This window comes from Marmota marmota, unplaced genomic scaffold (genome assembly GCF_001458135.2).
Source record: "Marmota marmota marmota unplaced genomic scaffold, marMar, whole genome shotgun sequence".
Classification (NCBI taxonomy): Eukaryota; Metazoa; Chordata; class Mammalia; order Rodentia; family Sciuridae; genus Marmota; species Marmota marmota.
The window spans coordinates 13,659,751-13,687,205 of record NW_025999880.1 but is presented as its reverse complement, the minus strand read 5'-3'; the positions used below and the strand labels follow the sequence as shown (position 1 = coordinate 13,687,205).

General features: G+C 45.8%; 3 protein-coding genes across 3 annotated transcripts; 1 reads left to right on the top strand and 2 right to left on the bottom strand.

Annotated features, from left to right (window-relative positions):
• Positions 1 to 1,143: 1,143 nt before the first annotated feature.
• On the bottom strand, positions 1,144 to 2,549 carry LOC107150751 (transcription initiation factor TFIID subunit 11-like). The gene is made up of 2 exons (XM_015495871.2): positions 2,228 to 2,549; positions 1,144 to 2,043 (listed from the first exon to the last, which is right to left on the bottom strand). Exons 1-2 carry the CDS (start codon positions 2,429 to 2,431, stop codon positions 1,750 to 1,752), a joined length of 498 nt encoding a protein of 165 aa, XP_015351357.2. The 5' UTR covers positions 2,432 to 2,549; the 3' UTR covers positions 1,144 to 1,749.
• Positions 2,550 to 5,076: 2,527 nt separating this feature from the next.
• Positions 5,077 to 8,711, bottom strand: Lyzl6 (lysozyme like 6). Its single transcript, XM_015495546.2, has 4 exons — positions 8,490 to 8,711; positions 7,468 to 7,626; positions 6,382 to 6,460; positions 5,077 to 5,266 (listed from the first exon to the last, which is right to left on the bottom strand). Exons 1-4 carry the CDS (start codon positions 8,626 to 8,628, stop codon positions 5,197 to 5,199), a joined length of 447 nt encoding a protein of 148 aa, XP_015351032.1. The 5' UTR covers positions 8,629 to 8,711; the 3' UTR covers positions 5,077 to 5,196.
• Positions 8,712 to 23,801: 15,090 nt separating this feature from the next.
• On the top strand, positions 23,802 to 24,880 carry Rprml (reprimo like). The gene has a single exon (XM_015495870.2). The coding sequence runs from the start codon at positions 24,079 to 24,081 to the stop codon at positions 24,439 to 24,441; it is 363 nt and encodes a 120-aa protein (XP_015351356.1). The 5' UTR covers positions 23,802 to 24,078; the 3' UTR covers positions 24,442 to 24,880.
• Positions 24,881 to 27,455: the final 2,575 nt, after the last annotated feature.

The following is a 27,455-nucleotide window of genomic DNA, read 5'->3' as shown; positions in this document are numbered from 1 at the left end:
CTTTTTTTTTTTTTTTTAATTTTTGAGAGAGGAGAGAGGAGAGAGAGAGAGGAGAGAATTTTTTATTTAATATTTATTTTTTAGTTTTTGGCGGACACAACATCTTTCTTTGTATGTGGTGCTGAGGATCGAACCCGGGCCGCACGCATACCAGGCGAGCGCGCTACCGCTTGAGCCACATCCCCAGCCCCTAAAGGTGACTCTTGTGCACATATCTAGAGAAGGCAGGATGTTAAAGCCTGCAACTTAAATAGTTTTCTTGAAACACTACTAAGACTAGAACCCAAATGACTTTTTTTTCAGAGCCCTTATAGTAATCTGTTTTATTACTTATTACCTGACACAACCCTAGTGCATAAAGATGTGTCATCTTCTTATTCCCAGTGCCTTGCATATGGCTGAGCACATAGTAATGGTTTTCAAAGTCACCTCCTTAAGGGGTGGATCTGCTCTTATAATGGGATTTCTACAGTCAGTGTGGACTTACTTCCTTTCACATTTCACAGGAAGTGAGACTTCTTAAAGTTAAGTTTCCTTAACTGGTTTAAAATTCTCTCTTTACTCTCTGTCTCTCACTCTCTCTTTAAAAAAAAAAAAATTTCTTTGCTCTCTCACAATTCTATAATTTTTCTGCAGGACTCCCTTAGTTGATTTCATTATCACTTATCACCACCAGAGGTCAGAGGAACCTTCCAATTAATCAGGGGTCCTGAAAATGATGAAGCAAAGTACTGTGGCTTAGAAATAATAAAATAACATTTGTTTAGGGCTTATTAGGAATGCAATACTTAAAATGTTTCTTCTACCCCATTTAATCTTTTTTAACTCTTTTTTTTAATATTTGTTTTTTGAGGTATAGATGGACACAACACAATGCCTTTATTTTTATGTGGTGCTGAGAATCAAACCCGGGTCCCGCCCATGCTAGGCGAGCACTCTATTGCTGAGCCACAATCCCAGCCCTTTTTTTAAACTCTTTTTTCAGTTGTAGATGGACACTTTATTTATTTGTTTGTTTTTGTTTGTTTGTTTGTTTATATGTAGTGCTGAGGATCAAACCCAGTGCCTCACACATGCTATGCAAGTGCTCTATCACTGAGTCACAGTTCCAACCCCTCTTTCTATCTCATTTAATTTTTTTTTTTTTGCAAGTTGAAAAAATTTAATGATCACTCACCAAAATCCACAGGAGAATCTTAAATATTAACAAGCACAAATTATTCCACTACTCCTGTAATCACTGTGTCCTTCACAGTAGAGAATTGTAAGTCAAAAGTTTCGGTTGTTTCATCTACTTAAAACCAGACATAAGCCAAGTCTCAGCAAATTTAGGCTTCAATGTGAAACCATCAAAGTTCTCTTGGAAAGGTTTTCTCTCTCTGAAAGCAGCTCCCCTTTCCAGAAGATGCAGAAGGCTCATACACTTCTCTTCCAACTAGCCAAGAGACAGTTAAATACCTCAAAATGCTGTAAGAGGTTCCAAAATTTAGTCAAGGCAAGTATGAAGCAGGCCACATGCCTTCTAGGTGTGACAGAAACAAGATGGGAGAAAGACATTAAAATCATCATGGATTCCTTGGAGGACAGATACCAAAGCACCAGGGCTGAGAGTCTCACATAACAGGAAGTCTGGAACCAGTACTCCTGTCCATAATTGGCTTTTCCAGGCTTTGGTCTAGAAGAAGATAATTTTTTTGTGCTTCGAGTTGGGGATTTGCCCCTTTGACTTTAACCTCCGAACTGCCTCCCTCATGTGTTTGGGTTGTAGTGGTGGCATTTCTCCCCACTTCTCACACACATCCAGCGCCTTTTAATGGCCGCCTTAGGGAAAGCTGACCGGCGATACATTTCATATCGGTTCAGCTGCTCCTCAGAAAAGGAAGAAACCAGGATTTGCATCTTTTGAATCTCATCTTCATCCACTTTCTGCTTCTTCTCTTTCTTTTCTTTGGTATCTATTTTCAATTTTTTGGCTGTAGGAGTAAGTAATGATGAGTCTTCCCTTTCAACTGCTGTTAAATCTGAAATGTCCTGACTCTTCAGCTTGAGATCGCCGACTTGAGTCGTGGTGAGTTTGAGTTCTTCTAGTTTGGCAGAGACTAACCCAGGAAGAAGGGCAAGCTGAATGGACTAGGAAATGTGGGTGCGCGTTACCATATTTCTCTCTTTGTTTCTATACAGTAACATAATCTCGGATTACTTCTCCAGCTTCAACACATCTTCCTACCTCGCCTTTTTCGGCTGCGGCTTCTTGCAAGTCCGCATCTCCGTCTCCATCCGTTTCCTCTGGGATTCCGTCGTTGTCGGTAGTCCCGGGGACACCGGGAGGAACGGTCGTCTCATCTGACTCCCCTGTCTCTCCACCTTTGTCCGCCGGCGACTCTCGGGCATTGTCCATCGCCGCCGGGATTGGAGCAGAGATCTCCCCCATTTAATTTTAACAGTCACTCTATGAATTCAGTATCAATGAATGTCAGGTGTATCCAAGATAAAATCTCTTTTATGACTTTAGGTTCGTCTTGGCACCAGATATAAGGTAGTTCAACATCAAGCCTTTGCCCTAAACAGTTCACAATGCCAAAAACTGGCAAATTACTACTTTGGTTTCAATGGATGGTCAAAAAGGATCATTAAGGTAAACTCTATAGACTTTCTTTGAGTACACTCTTCTTTCAACATTATAATCCTAGACTCTAAAAGGAGGATTGAACTGTATTGTAGAGGGAGATGTGAGAGGCTACCTACCACTGAAGGTGCGTGGATATATTTGAATCGGCCCACAACCTAGAATTAATAATAATTTCCAGGCATGGTGGTACACACCTGTAATCCCAGCAGCTCAGGAAGCTGAGGCAGAAGGATTGCAAGTTCAAAGCTAGTCTCAGACACTAAGCAATTCGGCAAGACCCTGTCTCAAAATAAAAAATCAAATGGATTGGGGATGTAGCTTAGTAGCTAAGTGCCCCGGTTCAATCCCTAGTACCAGATAAATAAATAATAATGATAATCACCTTAATCATCTGAATGGTGTTGTCTGTAGTTTTCTCCAGTGTCTGTGTATTGTGTAATAAAAAATGCTTTCCTATATCTAGTAATTTAGATCCAAATCTTACCTGATTTTTGAAGCTGTGGGATATCTCAGTCTGTGATTATTGGAGTTTAGTTTTATTTCTGTATGTTAAAATGGGGAGGGAGCGAGGCTTAGCGTGTACCTCAGTGGTAGAGCACTTGCCTAGCAAGTGGAAAAAAAGAAAAGTAAAAAATCCTAGAAAGGCATTTTAATTCAAATCCTAATAGCTTCAGGAGCTTTCTGACCTACATCCCCAGTCCTATTTTGTATTTTATTTAGAGACAGGGTCTTACTGAATTGCTTAGCGCCTTGCTTTTGCTGAGGCTGGCTTTGAATTTACAATCCTCCTGCCTCAGCCTCCTGAGCCACTGGGATTACAAGCGTGTGCCACCATGCTTGGCTCCTAAAGCACTTTTTAATCCTACAATGTCAGAGCTGGATAGTAAAAGAAAAGTGGCACAGGACTAATCTCACACACACCTGGGATAAGAAGCGAGTTTGTTGTCAGGAGCCTAGAGAGAGGGACAGCAGCAGCAAGCAAGGGAGAACAGCAAGCACCCTTTGAATCTCACCTTTTATAGGCTAGAATCATGGCTGCACATTAGGGGAGGGTTTAGTTTTGACTGACATACTAAGCATCCCCTTATCTTATGGAAGGCAAATTTATTTCTTGGGAACAGAGACAGGCAGTTTTCCTATCAGAGGGGTGACAGGAAAACCAGCATGTCCCTTTATCTTCTCAAGGAGAGAACAGGGAAACCAGTATGTCCCCATCTCAAGGGCCAGTAAGTTGTCTCCTATCTCTCAATGAGAGATCAGGGAGAGACCAGCATGTCTCCAGGCTGGTAGGTTTTATCTTGGGTGAAGTTTCTATTTCTTGGGAATAAGAACAGTATTCATAAAGTGGAGATAGGGAAAGGGAAGATATCTTGGCTGCAGTTATGCTACCAGATAAGAGTCTATATAAAACAGGTCTCCTTTGGTTTCTAAATAACACTTCTCAGATCTGTGCTGGTCTATGATGTTTTCACCTATCCTCAGTAAAATCAGAAAAGGAAAACATGTCATTCTGAAATTTTGTAATAAAGTATATTTCATTATCCTACATGTATGACCTCCCTACAATTTTGATGTTAAAAATATTTAAGGAAGAGATGCTGAAATAGAGAAGATAGTTATTTTAATACTTAAGCATTAACATTAAAAGTTGAAAACCTTTATTTTAGGGGTTTTTTTTAACATTTTTCTGTTCTGGAAACCATTGAATAATCAACTCTTTTGTCTTATATCTGATGCAGTTAGGGATCAGAGGTAGAGGCTTTAGGACCCCATATAACACTCCAGTTTGGTCCGACACTACTGATGGTGCCTATGTGCAGGACATTCTTCTGTGTCTTTGCCTTGTCCTTAAATAGGCTCTACTCCATGTCAGCCCCCTCCAAGCAAATTGGATCCTATCCAGAAAAACTTTTTTCTTTAATCATCTAGATTCTAACTCATTCTACCAAAGCAACCAAAAATCATTGGTAGCTGGCACTATTTCTGTGTTCCACCACTACTTTTTCCACCTCAAATACCACAGCCTTAGCCCACCCATTACCTACCTCTAAGCTTCCTCTTTTACTTCAAAAATAGTTGTCTTGGGGGAATTAAACAAATCTTGGTACTCTTTTAAACCAATAATTGTAGATTTTATTACCCACTTCATTGTCCATTGTAAGTTTGTGGATATTTCTGCTTCTCTGCCTCAATTATGAACACCCGAAGGACAATAGTTATGTCTTCCTTCTTCCAGAATCTGGTACACTCCTACTGTAGTAAGAACCCAAATGTGTGTGTGTGAATATAAATAAACTAACATATTTCTTGCCCAGGGAAAACCTTAGTACATTTTAAAAACCCTAGAAGTCATCCTTTTGGTTTGCAAATCAAAGTCAGGAGCAAGGATACTGGGTCTGGGTGGATGCACGGAGGAAGTCTAAGAAAATCATTTATCCCTGGGTTTCTTCATTTTATTTGTGAGTGGGAAGGGAAGAAAATAAAGTGGAGAAAAGAGGAAGAAGTGAAGAATCCCAGAATAAGGACAGGAATTTTGGAATGACTCCACAGAGTGCCTGCACCCTGTCTCATCTCAGGTGGCATCCTGTCATCCAGTGGGAGAGAGGCCGGCCTGCACAGTGCAACCTCCATTCTAACCTGTGGAGAAAAAAAATACATAGGTCCTGCTTCCCACTTAGCAGCAGCTTCTCCATTCACCTGTCCCAGTTCCTGGTGAGTCTCCCTGCAGAGCAACAGCAAGAATTCCCTTCATTACTTGCTCTCTAGCTTGTTTTCCAGGCTTCTTTAATTCTTCCTTTGAATTTCCCTCCTCTCTTGTCCTTTCCCTCTTTCCTCATTCAGAATGCTTCTATATTTTCAAATCTTCATCTCCCTCCAAAAATGGACAGTACTGTTTTACAAGACTAAGAATTACTTGAAAAGGAAGGAAAAAAGAAAAGAAAATCCCACGTGCAACCTTTGACTCTTTCAGAAAGGATCAGCCTGGATTCATCAATGTCTCATTTTTTAAGGTGTTTGAGTCTGTAAGGAACTCAGAAACCTTGCAGGGGCAACCATTTGCATGTCCAGTGTGAAGCACAGAAAAGGTTAGTGAACGTCTACCATTGAGGAGCTGGAAGCTTTGAGGATGTCAACCCAACTGAGCAGCTCCTACCTGTTGGCAGCTATGTTTGTATTGCTTAAATCTTCCTATGCCTATAGCTGATTGGACCAAGGAAGAACATCCATGGTCCAAACTGAACCAATCAGATTCTCTGTCGTAGAACTTGGACTAGGACTGAGTCTAGCCACTCCTTCTAATTGCTTATGACTTCAGCTCATAAACTTGGAACTTTGATAGGCTTGTGGATGGGGGCAGAGGAAGCAGGTCTACATAGAGATTAGTGAAGTGAACGCACCAACAGACACAGAAACCTGCCATGGAAAGCTTCTGGCAGTTTCCAGTCCTAATTGCATTCTCTTTCTGAGGTCTAGCTTGCACCCTTTCAGTGGGCTCAGTGAGACACCTTCTCCTGTCAGAATAAATTTCCCTCAGCTAGCTCAAGTTGTTTTCTGTTACTGCAATCAAAATAGTTTTGTTTAGTATAATATCAGAGAATGGACCAAACCCAAGTCTTCTCAGATTTCCAAGCCAGATCACTATCCCACATTTTTCTAGACTTCTACAAGAAAGTGCCCCCAGGAGCCTCTCCCATGGCCTCTTTCTCTGCCACTCCTCCTCCTTGGGGTCCTGCCCATTATTCTCTCCTCACCAGTTCCTCATCCCCCTTTGTCCAGATATAATCTTTTTTGCACAGTTGATGCTCGAGATAAGGTCCGGTTCCAGCAGATCTATCAGGGGGAAAGAGAACATTTGTTAAGAGTACAGAGGACAATCATAAAGACGGAGGCAGATTCTGGCCTTCCTTGCACAGGATCTGCCACCTGGGCTTGAACTCATCCACATTAGAACTCCCTCCCAGGGTTCTTTTAGACGCTCTTATAATGACTACTAGAGATTGGGCGTAGCTGGTGCTGTGGGCAGGAGAAGCAGGAGGGACACTATTTGGGCCTGTCCACTACCATTCTTCCTAGTCAGGGTAGACGGTGGTTCCCCCAAAGTTTTCAGGGTTTCCAGGGAAAAGAAATACCAAAAGAGGCAGCCCAGAATCAAGGTAAAATCCTGCCTAATGAGGGAAACTCTTATTTCTTAGAACCTAATATTTCTTTAGGTGAAGATTCCAGAAATATTAGAGTAACGAGGAGGTAAGGGGCAGAGTCCTGGGCCTTGTCACGTCTCCTGGATCACCTCTGAGGTGAGGAGTTTACACTTGGCCTTTGGTCAGACTGGTATCCCTGCATACTACTGAAGGGTTAGACTTGAGCCTTCAAGCCACAAGTTGCATTCAATGCCATTCTTCTTTCAGAGATGATGTCTCACTATGTCACCCCAGGCTGGCCTCAAACTCCTGAGCTCAAGCCATCCTCCTGCCTCAGCTTCACAAGTCGATGGGATAATAAGCATCCCATCACCTCAGGTTCAGTTCTCCCTTTGGTCCTCAGCTTCCTCATTTGTAAAGTGGGAATCACAAACAGTTTTGAATGGAAAACTGGCATGGAAATTTGGATAGAATGAGGTAAGCATGTAAAGTACAACCAACTTTGGCGCTTCAGGATCTGTAGAATCCTTTGACTGGATGGGTAACAGGGCCAGTAAACCAAGCCTCTGCTCAGTAAAGGGATTCCCTGACTCTTAGAACTCTCTAAGGACGTGCCCAGGCTGTGGGTAGGAAGAGAAGTCCTGTGAGTACAGCCTGGTCTCCTCTCTCGTCCCTCCCACCCTGGGACCCAAGCCAAACCTTCACAGTCCACGTGGCAATAGTTTTCTGAGTGACTCTGATAATTGTTGCACCAGTAGTGGCTGTTGATCTGGAAGATGCCATAGTCAGTGCTGCCATCTGCATTTTCATTTATCTTTGAGACGTTGAACTTGCTTTCCACAAAAGCCAGGCAAATCCCTTAGGATGGAGAGAAGAGAATCAGGATTTAGGGAGGACCTAGCTGAGTGGGAGAGAGATGGCATAGAAAGGAGGACAAGGATTCAGAGGAAAGGAACAAGATCTGGGAGGCTAGATGGAACTGGAGGGCTGGAAATGATCATGGGCATCTCATCTTATTCTTTGGTCCCTCCAGCCACCAATCAATATAACCAGCCATTCATTACCCTACCATCCACCCATGCTTTCTGATTTCTTGAGTATCTACTATGTGTCAGGAAATATGCAAAGCCTAACAAGGGAAATTAACTGGGTCAACAATAGATGTTGCTTTCAAGGAAATTTTAGTATAAGAATGATAATATGTACCTTAAAAACCACAAAGCAATGTAAAAAAGAGAAAGTGTTGCAAGACAGTTGCACAAATTCCAGACCAAAAGGGAGATGTCCCTGCCACACAGAGACATGAAACCTTTGCACCAGCCATTTCCTGTGTCTGGAATTTTCTTCCTCTGGCATTTGGTTGATCAGATTTTCCATTTCATTAAGCACTGCTCAATGTCACTTCCTCAGAGAGTCTTTCCTTAAGTTCTCCATCCAGAACAGTCAGTGTCACCTGTCACACACCCTGCTACTTTATTCTTCTTCATGCATTTATCGCTACCAGATGTAATACTGTGGTGTGTGTGTGTGTGTGTGTGTGTGTGTGTGTGTGTGTAGGGAAGCGGATTTGTTTGTATCCCTAGACTCTGAAACAGTTCTTGATATATAATAAGTGTTCAATTAATAATTTTTGCAGGAATGTGAAATGCTGGGAAAAGCTTCCTGGCTTTGAAAAGAAGAACGGGAGAGAAAGAAAGATGGCTAAAAAGCATGGCACTTACAGTCATTCAAGGAGTAACCCTCATATCCATCCAATTCATTCTTGTACAGCACCCTGGCCAACTCACAGCGATGCATGCGAGTGGCCTGATTTATGACAAGGAGGCAGCAGGCCACAGTGATGTGCAGCACCCTGGTCATCCTCAGAGGGGAAAGGGTGTCCAGTAGGGCCTACAGGTCTTGTCTCACAGACTTCTTGCCGGTTTTCACTTTAGAACCTGGAGAATCTGGAGAGAATAAATTTCCTTGCTCACTCTCTATTCCCAGTCTCTTTCCTTTCATCTATTGTTTTATAAATATATTTTAATTTAAAGATTTACAAAAAGAGACTCTAATAATCCTCCATGTACCCTTTTCTCAGCTTTGATAGTTAAAAACCAAGGCCAATCTGATTTCCTTTGTAGGTTGTTCTGTACTAGACACTCAGGTACCAACCACATTTGGGTCCTGCAGCTAGGAGGGAGATTGATGAAAACTATGCTTCACTGGCATTTGTGCATGTCTATTTGATCATGTCCTTTCAGAATAAGAGTTAGGTAGGACACTGGGGCTGGGGTGGTGGCTCAGTGATAGAGCGCTTGCCTTGCATGTGTGAGGCACTGGGTTCAATTCTCAGCAGCACATTAAAAAATAAAGATATTAGGTCCATAAAAAGAAAAGAGTTAGGACACTGGATGGTGAGTTCCTCCCCCACCCCTCACCCTTAGACACATACTCTGCCTTATGTGGGGTGGGCTGGTTGAAGGTTCGACCCTTTTGTTTCCACTCCAATGTGGTAACTTAAAGCAAGTCAGAGTGACATGGTTGTTCAAATAACCAGGCTCACACTGGAGAAAGGGCTTTGGATTCACACCACCTGCTTTCAAAGGCTGGGTTGCTGCGTGACTTTGGCAATACACTTAATTTCACTTATAAAATGAAGATATGTTAATACTTACTTAATAGGGAAGACATGATGATTAAATAAAATAATAAATGCCCAGGTCTTGGTTTCACATTTCCCACAAAATGAGCCCAGGATTCCTAGGAGTATGGCAATTCCTAAGCTAGAGCAGGAAAGGGTATGAGATAATTCTGAAATGTCTTGAACTGAACAAGTAAGGAAGTGCTCAAAATATGGATTGAGGCATGTCAGACTTAAGGGCTAGCTCAAAGGGCCATCGGTTGGCCAAACCTTGAACAGTGTTTTTATATCAGCTTCATTGAGCTATAAGGCACAATGGATAATTAATTTATTGAAAGTATACAATTCAATAGATAATTTATCAAAAGTATACAATTAAATTCCAGACATATGAAACTATTATCACAATCAATTTCAGGACATCTTTATCAACCCCAAATGAAGCCCTGTACCCATTAACATTTTGTAGCCATCATAGATTGGTTTGAGCAAGAATTATCAGCAGGTGCTGAGTTTGAGAGGCAGGAAGCTTGATGACAAACTGGATTAGCCCGAGCCTGGAGACAATTCTTTTACTTCTCTCACAGCCCTCACCCCAGAGTTGCCGATTTAGTCAATAAAATTACACAATGTCCAGTTAAATTAGAATTTCAGACAAATAACAAATCGTCGCTTAGTTTAAGAATGTCCCTCACAACCCTCCCCACCCTAACTCAGAGGCTTCCCTCAGAGACCCCCCTCTTTGAGCCTGGGAAGAAGGAAGCTCCAGGTCTACCCACGAAGTCCCCTCTGGGTTCTCTCAGAGAAGACAGTGGCCCTAGAACGCGGGTTCCCACCCACCCCTTCTGAAGCTTACCTCTTTCCCGCCCCTCTCTGACCTCAGGTCCCAGTCTCTGCCCAGGGCTTTCTGTGAAATCTAGAGAACAAGGCGGTTTGGAGCAGGAACCTCTTCCTCACCAAGCACACTCAAGCCCCACCTGGCTAATGCCCTTCCTTGTTCTAAAGAAGTCAGGAGCACTGGCAACTCCAGCCTTCTGGAACTCAGGTTCTGTGACATAATTCCCCTGGAAATACGCTGGTTCGAGACACGCAAACTGACCAAGCTTCAGGCGGAAATGGCAGATGGGCCTGGGAGGAGAGGTGACAAGTGTGTGGGAGCCTGCTGGGCCACACAGGGCTCCATCCTTCTGCCACCCATCCTTTCTGGGAATAGGACCACACCGGGGGAAACCCCTTTCCCCACAGGTGTTTTTGGTGGGAGCTGCCAGTCATAGGATCCTGCCTCCTTGGGGTGAAAAAAATGGTCTGTGAATCCACATATTTTGAATTGAAACTACGTGCAGCTCAGCTTCTCAAAGGAAGCCTTAGGGTGCAGGGATAGAGGCTGGTAGTTTTAATTCCTGTGGATACGGCCTACATCAGAGGCTAAGCCTCCATGAAGAGACAGTAGCATCTGGGCCAGACTTGGAGTCCATCCTTTCTAGAATTCAAACACACCCTTCCTTTTCTGCAGCTCTGAGATTCAATAAATATCTCTAATATTCAATAAATATCTCTTTTTTTCATAAACAAGTTTGAATTGGGTTTCTGTCACATGCCACCAAAGGAGACCTGCCTATTATAGCCGGTTATCAGGTTAACCATCTATGAGATGGTGAACTAACAATATATCACCTCTCCATGAAGGTCACAACATCTCTCAGTGTCATTAGTTACCAAGGAAGTCTGAGAATTTTCCTCCAACTGTAGCAAAAAAAAAGAAAGAAAGAAAGAAAGAAAAGCTGAGAGTTTTGTCACTAATCGCCACTCAACCTCAGAGACAGAATGTTAGGATTTATGTAGAGTAATGTGGGCTTCTTAGTGGCCATCTTCATAGTGCCCCCCATAGGGGGAAGGGCAAAGGCAGCCAGGGCAAGATGGTGAGTGAGGAAGTCAGGGTCAGGGCCAAAACAAAAGAGCATGGAGAGGATCTTCTAATGAGGTCAACTTCCCGCATGCCTGTGATCCCAGCAACTCGGGAGGCTCAGGTAGGAGGATGGCGATTTCAAAGCCAAAAAGATCACTTCTGTTGTGCAGCCTGGGGCAAAAGGCAAAAGGACCTCAGCAGATTAGTGAGGCACTTAGCAACTCGGGGAGACACTGTCTTTAAATAAAACATAAAAAAGGGCTGGGGATGTGGCTCAGTGGTTAAGCATCCTGGTTCAATCCCCAGTACCAAAAATAAATAAATAACACAAAAACTTCCTGGTCGACTAACTGCTTGTGGACACAGGCTGGGGACCCAAGCAGACAGATATTTCTGTACTTGTGTCCCTAAGCGGGGGAATCTAACAAAAACAAACAAACAAACAAACAAACAAAAACGAAAATAGATGCGTGGACAGAGACAGCACCAATCAGTAATAGTGAGGAGAGTATGAACATGGAAGGGATATGGAAAGGAGAAAATTCCAGAGACCATAAAAAGAATAGGCCAAAACTTCCCCACCAGACTCCTAGTTCCGGGGCCCCTTCTCTGGAGAAGTCCCTTATGGTCACTTTTGCAATAAACCTGCTGCTTGCTTGCTATCTCTGTGTCCTGATCTTCAGTTCTTTGCTGACTGGAGATAATGAACTCAGCACCCCTAGGCTGTAACACTCACTTCCCTTCTCAGCAGGGCAGCAGCCCCTGCATCCTGGGGTAGGAAGTCAGGGGAAGCAAGGTGGAGGCAGAACCCTGGGGAAGATGGGTATCATTTTATGAGGTACTGTTTATGGTCAGAATTCTGCAGGTGCCTCAGATGACCCAGATAAATTTATCCTTGTAAAATTAGATCCCCTATCAAGAGGGACAACTCATAGGGCCTAGGCTACCTGCTGTCAGGCCTCTCTGCAGCTTAAAATCTTGGGGGTGATGATGTCAGCACTTGAAGAGGGACCAGAGGGCCCCACCCCACCCCAAGGCCCAGCATCTGTGACATACATGAGCCCTGGGTGGAGTCCTATACCTTCAGAGAAGTGGAAAATCCAAGCTGGGACACAAAGATCAATTCTGGATGTGCAGCCTGGGGTAAAAGGACAAATGCAGACTCCAGGCCATCTGTCTAAATATTTACAAGTTATACATCAAACTAAGGGACCAATAAATAAAATATATTCGGTGTTCATACCCTGATGGATTCTGAAGGGATCTTTAAAAGGATACAAATTGTAATTGTGTATCAAGCTGTGTTTGCAAATGACATAGTTAGCAAAATGTCAGATGACTGGATTTAGGTTTTTTTAATAACTTCATTTTATTTATTTTTATGCAGTGCTGAGGATCGAACCTAGTGCCTCACATGTGCTGGGAAAGTGCTCTGCCACTGAGATATACCCCCCAGCATGGATTTAGTTTTTATTGCACATGTCTGAGTGCTCTTTTATGAGCTGACTGTGTTGGGATAAGCAATAAAATGAAGATATACATAATTCACCAATATTAAAACTATTCCATAAGCTGGGCACAGTGGGCCTGCCTGTAATCCCAGCAACTTGGAAGGCTGAGGCAGGAGAATCACAAGTTCGAAACCAGCCTCAGCAACTTAGTGAGACCCTATCTCAAAAAATGAAAAAAAGCTGGTGATGTAGCTCAGTGGGAAAGCACCTCTGGGTTCAATCCTCAGTACCAAAAAGGGAAAGGGAAAAAGAAGAATAATGTGTACTTTATTTAATGTTGCAAAGTTTTCCTCAGCTTACGTTTACAACTGAGGCAAAACTATACTAATTTTTTTTAGTACCTCCAGAATCATGAATAGGAGCACAAAAACATGCAGAAACGATAATCTCAGCACTGTTAGAAAATGATACTTCATTCATGTCTCAGGTACTTGTTCTTGTCAGAAAAAGCTAACACAATCTATATGATTCCATCTGAACAAAACTAGAATGTGTAAACTGATCTATAATGACAGAGAGCAGAGCTGTAGGTACTTGGGAATTGGGGAAGTAGGAAGGGAAAGGAGGGGGTCATCAAGGAGCAAAAGGAAACTTGGGAAGAAATGGATATGTTCACTATCTTGATTTTGATAATAATTCCAGGCATGTCTATATGTCCAAAGTTATCAAATTGTACTCTGTAAGTTATGCAGTTTACTGTGTATCAACACCTCAGAAAAAGTACTTAAAATATTTAAAAATTAGTATTGTTACACAAAATGAATCTTGTGAAAAGGAAGTTAAGGGTTGGGCAGGGTTGAGAACCCAGCATCAGGTAGATTGAGAAGTGGGAACAAGCTCCTCCCCCTGCCCTATCTGCTGTGCAATTCACTGAGAGACTACTAGAGGGCAGAAGTGGTCCTTGTACAGGAAGCGGGGGCTGCAGGGCTCCCTAACTTCGGAGGTGGATGTTAAATACCCCCTTTACTCTTAGTAGAGCTGGAATTTGAACCATCGTCTCTTTGGTCCTGATTCCACCATATTGATCCCTCAGCACCAGGAGACCTCCCTGTGCTCCAGTGGGGTAGCCGTCATAGCCCAGGGTCTGTTACCCACTGGGCCGGCAGGGAGCAGTTGGAGATGGCACTAGGGGGTTGTGATTCTCCAGGTGCCTTTGGCAAGACTCCTCAGTTGACCTGAAACCGACGATTGTGAAGCAGGGCAATTTCCAGGGTCAGATGCTGCAACCTAAAATTCATTTTTAGAAGGGAAGGAGAAAGGAGAGAAAATTTAGTGGGGGCAGGGGATATGATGGCAGATCCGCAATGGAAGCCTTCCAATGAAAGCACTTGCTAACACTGAACACCAGTGCTGGACACAGGGAGTCATTTTACCTTCACAGTGCTCTTGTCAAATAAGCTGCACGGAGGTTAAGTAACTCACTCAAACAGAGCTAGTAGGAGGCTTCAGGAGAATTTGAATCCAGGTTTAACACTGTTTTGTCAGCTTAGCTACTACAATATAGTACACACTTAAATGGAATGGTCCTTCTCAGTTCTTTGGTTCATGTGTTAAACTGGTTGGTGTTGGTCTCAGATGGTGGATGTTCTAGTTTAGCCTTCTGAAGATAAAGTCTATAATGCTTCAAGAGAAGGTTAAGAGCCTGTGATGGTCCAGGAAGGAGGTTCCCCTTTCCACCCCCTTGCCCCTGTTTGTGTTGAACATTTACAATGTGTGAAGTTCCGTGCTAAGGTTGATACTTTAACAGTGATAATAAGGGCAGGTGGGCCAAGGCCAGCAACAAGGAGTTAAGGGACAGGTAACATGCAGCTATGTAGTGATATTGTTCAATTGTGCTCACAGGAATTTGTGAAAAGCAGCTTAACCTAATAAGACCAGACCAGGCTAGGATGCAGGCCCAGGGAATGCACCGGAAGCCCTTGGGTATCAGAACAAATTTGAGCATCCTGGTGAGCTGGTAACTGGCCCATAGTCCATGGGTGGGTGAGTCCTCCAGCCAATTCTCTCCCTTCCTTCCTCAACTTTGGAATAGTTCCCCTGAGATCATGCAGTTTGATGCTCCAGGCCAAGTGCCCCAGGAAAGTGTCCCTCCTAGTTTGGATTCTGCCAAAGCCAAGGGCCCTGGGCTGGTGCCTACCATGCCCTCTCTGGGCCATTTTATTCCCAGGAGACACTGATTGGGTTGTTACAGCCACCAAATTAAAGCTCCTGGGCTCAAGTGGGAAGACAAAGTAAAAAGGAGGCCAGTGAAAAGACATCCTCACAGACCCTTTCTTCCTTTCATAGATGGGAAGACCAAGGCCTGGGCAGGGAAGGGAGTTGGCAAAGGCCCCCACTGTGGGCAACTTTATCACATATTCAGTCAGTGTTTTTTTTTTTTTGCCAAAGAACATTTTTTTTTACAGATTGATTAAATGAAGATCCAAATAAGAAGCACACATTATGATTGGTTGATGTACCTTAAAACTCTTTTAATCCACAAATTTCTCTTTCATCTTTCTCTTTTTCCTTACAATGTGTTATTTATTTAGTTATTTTGGGGTACTGGGGATTCAATTCAGGAGCACTCAATCACTGAGCCACATCCCCAGCCCTATTTTGCATTTTATTTAAAGACAGGGTCTCACTAAGCTGCTAAGTACCTTGCCATTGCTGAGGATCCTCCTGCCTTAGCCTCTGGAGATGCTGGGATTACAGGTAAGCGCCACCTACAATGTATTATTGAAGTAGCCACTTCACGTATCCTGTTGATTATCTGCCATCTGGATTTTGAGGATTGCAAACATGTGGCTTCACATATTTCTCTCTTTTGCATTTCTTGGCAATTGTTAGTTGCATCTAGAGGCCTGATCAGATGAAGATTTTAATTTTGGCAACACTCGTTCAGGGTAGGTTTGTTCTCCAGAAGGCACTGGCTAGTGGCTTCCTTTGGTGACATCACAAAAGGATCATAGGCACATCCTTAAAGGAAACTCCCCCCAATTCCCCGTGAACAGCTCCCATATTTGGTGGCTGTGCCTGACACTCTTGTCCTATAGCTTGTGCTGGAAGTTCTGCACCAGGCCTGCCATTCATCCCGCTCTTATTTCCCCTGTGTCCCCAATGACTACAATAGACACTTGATGAATACATGTTGGAAAGAGTAATTAATGATGACGTCAATGTTTCTGGACGTCAGGAACAGGCTGCTCCCACACCACGAGCTAGGGAAGACACCACAGGCATGAACCCTGCCCTGGATGTCCAAAGATCAGCCAACCTGCCAGAGCCAGGACAGGAGCCAAGGGTATAGGGATGAGTCGGAAGGGCAGGGACTCCAGGAACCAGAGCCAGGCCTGCGCTCCACCCTGGCAAGGGGCAAGCCCGATAACACAAAGTCCTGCAAGGTGACAGGCAGCGGGGTGAAGGACACCAGAAGGTGGCAAGGTCTACACTGAGCTGGGGCAGGCTCAGACCCTAGTGTCGGAATGGAGGAAGCCAGGCCCCTCAGCCTCACACTGGGCAGCTGACCACTGCAGGACTCAGGTCCAAGGATCAAGTCAGAAGCCCTGTGTGTCAGTTAGAATTGAGCTGGGTTGAAAGGAATGGAAAATCCCAGTTATCACTGACTTAAACAGGCTAATGCTCATTTTTTTCTTCATCCCAAGAGTCAATCTCAAGCCAACAGGCTACCAAAGGAAACAACAGAGAGAACATTAGCCACCCTATCTTGTTGCTCCGACATGCACAGACATGATTCTACCCCACGGTATAATGTGGCTGCTGGAACTCAGCCTTGCTGTGACATATTCCAGGTCGAAGGAAGGAGTTGCAGAAGGAGAAAAACACTCTTCTTGCTCTAGGGCAATTTCCAGAATTATACAAACTACTCTACTTACATTTTATTGGCTGGAACTGAGTCACATGGCCACACTTGACTGCAAGTTGGGAGGATGGGAAATGTTTTCATTTCACACAACCATGAACCTACCCCCAAATCAAGAGTCTGACACTGAAGCACAAGAAAACATACCTCCAGGGACTCCAAGTATGATTCAAGGCAGAGGTCAACAGGGGAAGCTGCCGCTCTCTCCATCCCTGCTGTCCTAGGTCCTGGGGCTTGGACTTGGGCAGGATGAGGCCATGGGACTCCCAACAAATGCAGCAAGGGAGGAACTGCCGCCTAGCCAGGGGCACAGCTGTTCACAGAACCCACTCCTGCAGCCCCAGCGCGCATTCTGTAGCTAACTAAGCACAGCATCAGCTCAGGAAGAAGTGTCAGCAGGGTTGGTCTGCTTCACTGTCAAGGACAGGCACAGACTCAGAGGCCAATAGCTACTGGACACTGTGGAAATCATCCCTAGGATGATGAGTCAGGGACAAGACCGTCTTTTCCCAGGAGGCAGTGAAGTGGCTGGTGACAGCTGCCTTTTTTCCTTTGCTATAAAATAATTTAAGATGAGCACAGTGGCACCCACCTGGAATCTCAGCTACTCGGCAGTCTGAAACAGGAGGATCACTTGAGGCCGGACCAGCTGGAGCAATACCGTGAGACCCCATCTCAAAATTACAAAAATATAAATAATAGGATAGCACTGCAAGGGACGCATGCCTGTAACCCCAGTGGCTTCGGAGGCTAAGACAGGAGGATCACAAGTTGGAGGCCAGCTTCAGCAACTTAGAGAGGCCCTAAGTAACTTAGAGCCTGTCTCAAAACATAAAATAGGGCTGGAGATGTGGCTCAGTGGTTAAGCATCACTACATTCAACTCCCAGTACCCAAAAAAAAAAAAAAAAAATTAAAAAAAAACCCAAAGAATAGAATATACAGATAAGCAAAAAGAAATAAATTCCAAATTTCTCATAGTCTCAGCTGACAAAACTGACCACTGTCATTGCTTCTGCATTTATTGTTCGTATGTGTGAGTCTATGTATGATGTGCATGAGAAATTTACCACAAGAAGTGATATAGTACACACTTAGATAATTGCTTTTCTTCATTTTATAGTAGTATATAGCACACATCTTTCTATGTCATTGAATATTTATGTACCACAGTGACTCTACATTAGATCCTCCCAGGGAAACTTTAAAAATATTGTTCCCAGAGTCAAGTTTAATTAATCAAGGGTGGGGCTGGGTTTTGGGATTTTAAAACTCCCCAGGTAGTTTCAGTGTGCAAGCTACTGTGCTACATCCTCAAAAGTTCATATAACATAAAATTAACTATTTTAAAGTGAATAAGTTAATGGCAACTAGTATATTCACAGTGTTGTACAACCACTACTTTCAGCTAGTTCCAAAACACCTCATCCCTCCAAAAAGAAATGTCCTATGAAGAGGTACGCTGCATATACCTCTCTCCCCAACCCTTGGCATCTACCAATCTGCAGTCTGTCTCTTTGAATATAATTTACCTATTCTAGATATTTTATATAAATAGCATCACACAATATGTGAGCTGTACTGTCTTGCTTCTCACATAACACAGTGTTCGATTTCACCTTTTCCAATTTAGTTCTCCCTGGCACTGCTCCCCAATCTGTCACATGTACTTGAAAGTGGCCAGGATCATTGTGTCCAGGACAGGTTCTATTGTTTGACCATTGTATCAGGCAGCTTTGTGTTACTATAATGAAATACGTGAGGCAGGTTAACTTATAAGTAAATAAATTTATTTAGCTCCTAGTGTTAGAGGTTTAAAATTCAAGATCAGGTGGACTGCCACCATCTCACGGAACTGTTAACACCTTCTGAGGGTAAGCCCTCACTAGCCCAAGGACCCCCACTAGGCCCCACCTCTTAAAGGTTCAAACACCTCCCAGCACCACCACACTGAAATCAAACCTTTAAAACGTGGACCTTTAGGGACACTCAGACCATATCCAAATCACAGTAACCATAAAGCAGTACTGACTTGACCTCTCACCCCTCCACAGTCTCAAATACTCCCCGCAGTGTCTGAACCCTGCTGGGACGCACCTGCTGGCCTGAGCCCTGCTGTCAGGGGCTGCATCTTGCTGCATCCCCCTGGCGCGGCTGGCAATGAGGCTAATGCACAAATGGGCAACCCAGAAGGATCTTTCTCTTCCTTTTTCATTCCTCCAAGCTTGTTCTTTCAACTTGGGAAGCCAGATGCTCTGGAGTTTAATTACACACTGCAGTTGGAAGCCCAGAATGTCAGAGCTGGAAAGGAAAGGATCGTGTTATAAATAAGCGCTACCAGCATTTATTGAGCACTTACTCTGTGCCAGGCACTGCTCCAGGCCTGTTTCCAGACTTTACCTGATTTAACCTTTCCACCACGTCTAGGAGGCAGGTACCTGTTCTACAGGGAAGGAAACTGAGGCTTAAGGGAAACTATAGGGGATTTCCCAAATTGTGCTGAGTGGTGAATAGTGGCACAAAATATCAGTTGGTGTTAGGGAAAGAAAAAGTTCCATCATCAAAGCCCGAGTATCTCCTGTATCATCCTGTATCTCCCATAGGGACTTCATGAGACATACCCACATACTAAACACCCTGAGGGGTCCTGCAGTAAAGAAACCTATCTAGGCCAGTGTCTCCTCTATTGTGGGCCTCACAGAACTTCTGATCCAAGAAGCACAGCTTGGGGAGCGCAGAGAGTGGCCAACCTCCTCATTTGGGGTAATGAGACCCACGTAGAACTTTAGGGACAGACCAGGAGAGAACTCTGCCTCATGGTTTCCTGTGCATGGAGTTGGGGAAGGCAGACTATGGCCCATTTGGCCCATTGATCTGTTTGGGGAAATTATGTCTTACTGAAGATTTTCTGATCAAGTTCCCTTGGTTAACGGACGGTTGACCTGTCCAAGATCACACAGCCAACTAGGGGTAGAGTAAGAAATAGATCCCAGCTCGCTGAAATCCAAATATCCTCTAAAACACACATCAGACAGGTGGCAGGAAGTTGGGGTATGAAGTCCCACTATACCTGTGATACTTGTCTCTGGTCCCCACTCTGTGGTACTTAACCTGCATTGTCCTCTTTCCACTCCTGAAGAGATCCCCTCACATGCATTTCTCCTGCCAATTTGGATACTCACTCCCCATACACAAAGCCTGGCCGAGCCTGCAGTGGCAATCTCACTGGGGGCAAAGGCTGAACAGGGCAACTTGTGCTTATTTTAATTCTGTAACCAGATGCAGTAAAATGTCATTAACTCCCCCTCTGCCAATGTGAAACGTGAGACCATTTGAACAGGAACTGGGCAGAAGGCAACCTTTGCCTGTTCCAGGAAGAGCTTGCCAAAAAATGAGCAGCGTAAACAGGAACAGAGGGGGGGTTGTTGGAAACCACTTCACAAAATAAATTCTGTTCAAGGGCTCTGGGGCATCCCTGCCGCACACTGTCATAAGATGAATGTCCATTTACATTTTTCTAATGAGTGGAGGGAGTTACTGTGGAATACGCAAGTAAAATCATTCTTACCTCTTCATTAAAAGAGCTCATGAAAACAGCACTTTATTAACCTTGTTTAAAATATGAACAAAATTTTAAATATCTGTGAATGAGCCAGGTGCAGTGGCACACACTGGTAACCCCAACTATTCAGGGGCCGAGGCAGGAGGATCACAAGTTCAAGGTCAGCCTTGGTAACTTTGCAAGACTCTGTTTCAAATTTTTAAAAAGGTGGGTTGGGGATGTATGTAGTTCAGAGGTAGAGCATTTACCTAGCATATGTGAAGTCCTGAGTTCAATCTCCAATATCACACACACAAAGAGTATTTCTTTTTAAAGCTGTGGATGTAGACATTTTAGTTTCCATAGGTCCATCCAGCCATTGGTACTAATTAGGGAAGTTTTACCAACCTCTGGTTCTGGGACAGGGAGATGTCATGTTGACCCTGATGGCCCAGCCATGCCACAGGGCTAAAGGTTCATTTAGAAACAGCTGCAGAGACAGCAGGGCGTACAAGCCTCTGGGTGGCAGGCCCTCCCGGGGAGTCAGACTGCCCAGATGGCCCTTCCAGAGCCTGGGGACCCTGACTGTCACTAAGGTAAAGGGTAAAAATAGTCCCGTGTGGGCAGCAGCTGAGCCCAGAGGCACCTGCTTTCTTGTCTCTAGAGAAGGAGAGGCAACCCAGTTATCAGACGTTTCATTGGGTTCCTGAGACCCCCCACCCCTGGCCTCAGGGGCTTCTAGTATTCCCTAACCATGAAGTACTCCCCCCACACATATACCCACCCCCACACACCAAGCACTGAAGAGTTTGGGCTTGGTTGTAAGATATCTGATGGTTTAAATCCTGGCTGTGCCCTTTACTGGCTCTCTGTGACTTTGGGCAAGATTTTTTCCTTTCTGAATCTCCATTTTTCTTGACTGTCAAATGGGACTGAGGATTTTTTTTTACAAGGCTTTCTATAAAGATTAAATAACAACTACAGCTAACAAATTTCATTCTGCAGCCTTACTGTTCCATCCCTCTCTTTTCCTCACATTCTAGCACATTCTTCAAGAGTGACATGGGGTTGGGGAGGGCAGGGGTTGTAGCTCAGCAGTAGAGCCCTTGCCTAGCACGTGTGAGGCCCTGGGTTCGATTCTCAGCACCACATTAAAATAAATAAATAAAATAAAGTTAAAAAAAAAGTGATACGGGAGTGGGGGATGTTGTTGAGGAAAAAGGATAGCAAGTTCAAGGCCAGTCTTGGCAACTTAGTGAGACCCTATATTAAAATACAAAGTAAAGGAAGGGCTGGGGATGTCGGTCAGTGGTAGAGTGCCCCTGAGTTCAATCCCCAGTACTGGAGAAGAAGAAGAAGGAGAAGGAGAAAGAAGGAGGGGGAGGGGAGAGGGAGGGGGAGGGGAGGAAGGAGAAGAAGGAAGAGGAGGAGGAGAAGGAAGAGAAGGAAAGTGAAAAGAGTGTTTCTGAGGCAAAGCAGCTGCCATGTGATGGGGACACTGAAGTAGCACCATGGAGAAGTACAATGACAAGGACCTAGGTTTTCCTCTGCCAATGGCCAACTAGTCACGGAGGCCTACTGCCAACACCCAGCAAGGGAGTGATCTCAAAAACCCATCCTCATCACCAGTCAAGGCTTCAGATGACTATGGACCTGGTCAACACCTTGACCACAGCCCCATGAGGGATCCTGAGCCAGAGCCCCCAACTAAACTGCTTTCAGCTTCCTGGCCCCAGAAACTATGAGCGAGGGTAAACGTTTGCTTGGTTTGGGGAAATCTGAGCCGCAGCAGTCAACAACTAACGCACACTTGCCTTTCAGGGAAATTGTAAGAGTGAAGAGTTAATATACGTCAAACTGCAACCACACCTGCTGGGACCGGTGGTTCCAGAAACGGCAGAAGGGAGCAATAGAAGGAGAGAGCACGGGACGTGGAGCAGGTGGCTGGGTTCAAGCCAGGCAGGGTGCCCACTCCTGATGTGGAGGAGCCTGAGACACCAAATCTACAAACAGTGACCAGACCACATGTGAAAACAGAGCATGGACCAGGAACCTGCAATAAAAGTCTGGGAAGCCAAACAGCTACTAGTCCCAAATGGCTCGAACTTGGTCAATCATGGACAGCTTGCCTAATTTTGTCCCTAATTCCAAAATTAGCATAAATTGGAGAAAGCAAGTATGTTCCCCTAACCAATGTCATGGATGCCCCTCTTCTAGGGAGCCCCCTACAGCTTCCCCATGCCAACAGGCCCCAACCAGGGCATGCCTGAAGCTGTCTCTTTTTTCCTATTATAAAGCTTCCCACTTATCCACCGGCCTTTGTGTCTCTGCAAAACACAAGTGACAGTGGCTGACTCTTACAAGAGATTCTCAGCAAGCTCTGATTAAATTGCCTAGGCTTGTTCTCTGTGGCTAGTCTTCATTTACTCCCATAAACCCAAGTTCTCTCTCCCTTCCTGCTCCAGGTCAAAGACAACACCTCTCCCTTCCCCCGATCACCAGGTATCCAGAGAAACCAGTTCAGGGACAATGGAAGAAAGGGGAACAGCAATAATTAAGAGTGTAGCTTTGGAACAGGAGAGAGCTGAGGCTTACCTGGCTATGTGGTCCTGGGTAAGTCAACTAAACAACCTTAGCCCCTGATTCCTCATGTCAAGGGAACAGTCCAGCCGAAACTCAAACGCTGATTCAAGCATCCAGCGAGGTAATGTATTTAGTGTACTGACCATATAGTAGGAACTTAATAAAACAAAGACCAGCCATCACGTTCAGCTCCTCATGACTCACTGGAGTAGGTTGTCCCCTTACCATACCCTAGTCACCCTTCCCTGCTCCCTTTCTTTGCAGCAGGGAGCCAGACTTCAGGGTACATAAAGGTCAGGATCTGTTCTCAGCAGTGAGATGAGCAAAGGACATAGCCCAGCATTTCTCTAAGAAAAAAAATCCAACTGGCCAAAAGGCCAGATACCTGCTGCACCAAACAGTATGCACCAACACCGCACCTCCCCACCCTTCGAATATATGTATACAGACCCGCACAATAGAAAAGGCCTGAAGAGTTTGTACCAAGGTGACATCGACCCTCGTTGGATGGTAAGATTATAAGGTTTTAGATTTTTTTTTTTCATTTTGCTAATCCATGCGTTATGACCGGTCTACAATGACTACATTTTTGTAAAAAGAAAAACTCCAGTAGCTTATTTTTAATTTAAAAAATTAAATGGGGCAGGGTAGGGGAGATGTAGGAAAGGAAGCAGGGTACACTCCTCAATGCAACACTTCTTCAGTCCGGGAAAAGCTGGGAGGTTCCCGCAGAGGCGATGCGGAACTGCCAGAGGCCTACCCTGGTTTAAAGAAAAAGATAAGACGAGATTTAGGGCAGACTCCAGAAGAACTCGACCGCTAAGAGCACCAAATCCTGGAATAAGCACCTTGGGGAGATATTCTAGCCCAGAGGCGGTCAACCTTCGCTGGCCCTAGGACTGGGGACTGCCGCGGGATCCCAGCCCCCAGCAGCGGTGGGACTCCGGAGGCTGAGCCCTAGCCTGGATTCCCGCCCTCTAGACGCCCGGCGGGGCGGGGCGGGGCGGGGCCGCTGGAGGGGAGGGGCGGCCCGGCCGCTGGGAGCTCCACCGACCACCACTACGCTCTGGGTTCTCCGGCTCCCGCTCCCGCGCCGCCTGTTGCTCCCTCCCTGTGCCGCTTCCTGCCCGGTGCCCAGCGGTAGGCGGCCCGAGAGGGTGCCATCGCGTGGGCAGCCCTCTTCCTCCCCCACCCCGCGCCAGAGCGTCCCGGAGAGCGCGAACAGAGCCAGCCTCCCGGTGCACCCCGGACCGCGCGCCAAGACCCCGGGCGCAGCGCCGCGATGAACGCGACTTTCCTGAACCACACCAGCTTGGATGAGGTGGGCGGAGTGGGCAGCGGCGCCGGGGCGGCCCTGGGGAACCGCAGTCACGGGCTGGGCACGTGGCTAGACTGCTGCTCCGGGGGCGCGCCGCTGGCCGCCAGCGACGGGGTCCCGGCGGGACTGGCTCCAGACGAACGCAGCCTGTGGGTGTCGCGCGTGGCGCAGATCGCCGTGGTATGCGTGCTGTCGCTCACCGTGGTCTTCGGCGTTTTCTTCCTGGGCTGCAACCTGCTCATCAAGTCCGAGAGCATGATCAACTTTCTGGTGCAAGAGCGCCGGCCCTCCAAGGACGTGGGCGCCGCCATCCTGGGGCTGTATTGAGCACCACGCCTGCCGCCTTCGACACAGCTGCTGCGAAAAGGGAGACCGGGACCCCCGTCCCCCTCTCCGCTCGGCCGCCGCCGCAGCCCGGGGACAGCAACATGCCTCCGGGCACCAGTGCCTGGACACCGCGGGACTCGCGGCGGCGGCGGCGCGGAAAGGGACTTCCACGCCCTGCACGGTCCTGTGCGCTTCAGCGGGGGGATAAGGTTTCTTAACAGACTTTTTTTTTTTTTTTTTAAGAAGTTCGGGGCTGGGTGGACTTGAATGTGGGATGCATTGTGGGGCTGAGGTCGCTCGCGTGGGAGTTTTGTGCGTGTTAATGGGGGACAGGACACGGGCGGCGCAGGGGAGAGGTTGAAGAATGGGAGTCTCCGAGCTTGTTGGTCTGATTTTGCATTTGAAAAGAAATTTTTGTAATAAAACCCCAGCCGTCGTACATCCTGCGACTTCCCACTGGCGCCTGTGGGTGTGTGTGTTGGGGGTTGGAATGTGCGGGGTGGAGGGAGGCATGTACCCTAGTGGGGAGCCCTTTAAGCCCGTCCAGAAAAAATATAGCTCCTTCGAGGGCTTCCTGGGGTGCGGTGCGAGCAGATACAGGGCTCCACACCGGAGACCAAGCCACGAAAGGATAAGGGAACTGTTTTCTACAATGACAGCGGAGGCGGGTCCTTTTGGGCGGCCTGACAGTTGGTGCGATTAATTAAATCTTTGGAAATCTGAGTCTCTTCCGTGAGACTGGATGTGGGGAGGGGATCAGTGAACTGAGTCCAAAAAGAGGAAAACAGGATATTAGGAGAATGAAAAAAGTAGAATTCACTTGCGCGGGTGAGAGAGTGGGGAAACTAGAGCTACTTAAAATTTTAGTAAGACCCAAATCCCCATCTAAGGTCTTCTTTTGCCTACACCCTTATGGAGGGTAGATGAGTTGCCCTCAAAGAAGACTCCTTGTTGCTTCCGGGAGGGGGAAGGGGACCCATCATATTTAAAATGAGAAAATGGCCTCCAACTGCAGTCCTCTTTGGAGGAATTAGAACCACCCATTATGAGATGCCCCAAATGACCCCAAAACCCAGTGCCTCCTGGAGATGCCAGCTTCTCTAAGATCTGTATTAAGCAGTAAGAACCTTGGTGTTCACTGGTCAACAGGAGGGGACAGACAGTTCTGTGATCTGCAAGTGTTTGGTCTGGGGGGGCAGCTGAAATTGTGGAGACTAGAGGGACTTTGGGGCCTCTGCATATCCCCTTGGCCCAGTGCTGGCCCCACTCAGAACCCCTGTACTTGGGGAGATTTGGGCAGGGAAGGCTCTGATGGATTTCTTCCGCACTCCTCTTTTGCCAGGAATGGAAATGAAGAATGAGAAAGAAGATGGCTGACGCCTTCACTGGCTTTGGGACAAGAAGCATAGGGAACCTTCTCCTGTCTCCTCCTAAGGGAGGAGGTGGTAGGGGAAGTATCTCAACAAAAGCATAGACAGTCATTGACTAAAGGACCTGGAATTTTTGTGGCTCCTGCCATCAGAATTATCAATATTGTGGAGCATTTCTTTCCCCTTTGTCCTGTTGCCCCAATCTCGGGCTTACAGTTTTGTTCAGTGGGCCAGGGCAGGCCAGTGAGGCCAGGGGCCAAACACTCCTTGTTAAGTATCTGAGACAAATCCTCCAGGTAAAAGAATGTTCTATGATGATTTGGTGTGACTCACAGGTAGCCAGCCTGATGGAGGGTGCAACCCTTGATGATTTAGGCAACTGGGACACCAGGCTCCAAGTAGTACAGGTGCCTGGAGCCTGGCCACCCAGTGACCTGACCTGGAGAACGCTACTCAGACAGCTTCAGGCAGTCATGTATAGCCCCAAAGACTGGAAAATGAGTTTCATGAGGAATAAGGGCTTCTCTTTTCTGCCTGACACGTTAGAATGAACACTACCAGATCTTTCCTCTCATAAAATGGTCTTCTAGTAACTGTGGCTGGGGACGGAGGCAGGAGTGGGGGTGATTCAAGAGTTAAATTTCCTATACAGGAAAAATTAAAAAACACAGTGAAGACATCTGTACAGTACCATGTGTGTTTGACACCCCCCATCATGTGATGTCCACTAGTGGATATGTGCATGGGTGTGTGCTCATGCATGCAGGAACACAAGGTCAGTGCTCATACCTCAAGAAGGAGCAAGGTCCTGGAGAGGGGTGGAGAGTGAGGGATCACACATGTAGTCTTTTTTTGTTTTCCCGGAGTCCTAAAGGCCTGCGGCATGTGCTGAGCTGCCTACCTGAACCTCAGGCAGGGGTGGGAACACTGAGTTATGAAAGAGAGGAAAACAAAAGGCACACAGCTTCAGAGAAGGGCCACAATGGATCAGAATCCTGAGACTTGGGTGCTGTGAAGAATGGAGGAGGGGGCCTCATCTCAAGAATCCCCCCTCCCACTCTCAATCTTTAGGTAACAAAGCCCTTCCTAAGAGGCCTGCCCAGGATGCAGGGGCCAAATTTCAGAGGGTCCTGGATTCAGGAGAGAAGCCTTGGACTTGTCAGTGAAATCCTGGCTGTTCTTCCTCCTAGCTCCATGGTTTGGAAAAAGCTCAACCTCTCTGTGCCTCAGTTTCCTCATCTATGAAATGGGAGCAATAAGGTCTATAGCTCCCATGATAGATGTGTAAAATAGGCATAGGGCCTGGCATTTCATAGACACCCACTAACAATAATTATGATTATTGTTAGTTTTTTGCATTACACAAACTCTCAGCCAATAAAATAGAGTTGGTTCTCTGAAATGGGATCCCTGGATAGAAAAAGAGTAATTCATATTTGCAAGGCATTTTGTAGTTTTAAAGCACTTTAGTAAGCAGAGTGGAAATAATGTGTTGAATACCCAATATGCCAAACAGAGCTCCCATCCCATGAGGAGAGTTGTATTACTACGTCCATTTTATAGATAAGGAAACTGAGGCCCAAAAAGTTTGCCTGAGGTTAGGGAGTTAATAAGAGGAGCAGATATTCTCCTAGTTTCCTGTTT

Bases quoted from the DNA above. Each gene is read 5' to 3' on its own strand.
- LOC107150751 (XM_015495871.2), bottom strand. From the start codon at position 2,431: ATGGGGGAGATCTCTGCTCCAATCCCGGCGGCGATGGACAATGCCCGA. The intron at 2,044-2,227 runs GTAGGAAGATGT...GGCGATCTCAAG, and splicing joins CCGCAGCCGAAAAAGGCGAG to CTGAAGAGTCAGGACATTTC.
- Lyzl6 (XM_015495546.2), bottom strand. From the start codon at position 8,628: ATGACCAGGGTGCTGCACATCACTGTGGCCTGCTGCCTCCTTGTCATA. The intron at 7,627-8,489 runs GTAAGTGCCATG...CTCCATCCTAAG, and splicing joins GGGTTACTCCTTGAATGACT to GGATTTGCCTGGCTTTTGTG. The intron at 6,461-7,467 runs GTTTGGCTTGGG...TCCCCCTGATAG, and splicing joins TTGCCACGTGGACTGTGAAG to ATCTGCTGGAACCGGACCTT.
- Rprml (XM_015495870.2), top strand. From the start codon at position 24,079: ATGAACGCGACTTTCCTGAACCACACCAGCTTGGATGAGGTGGGCGGA.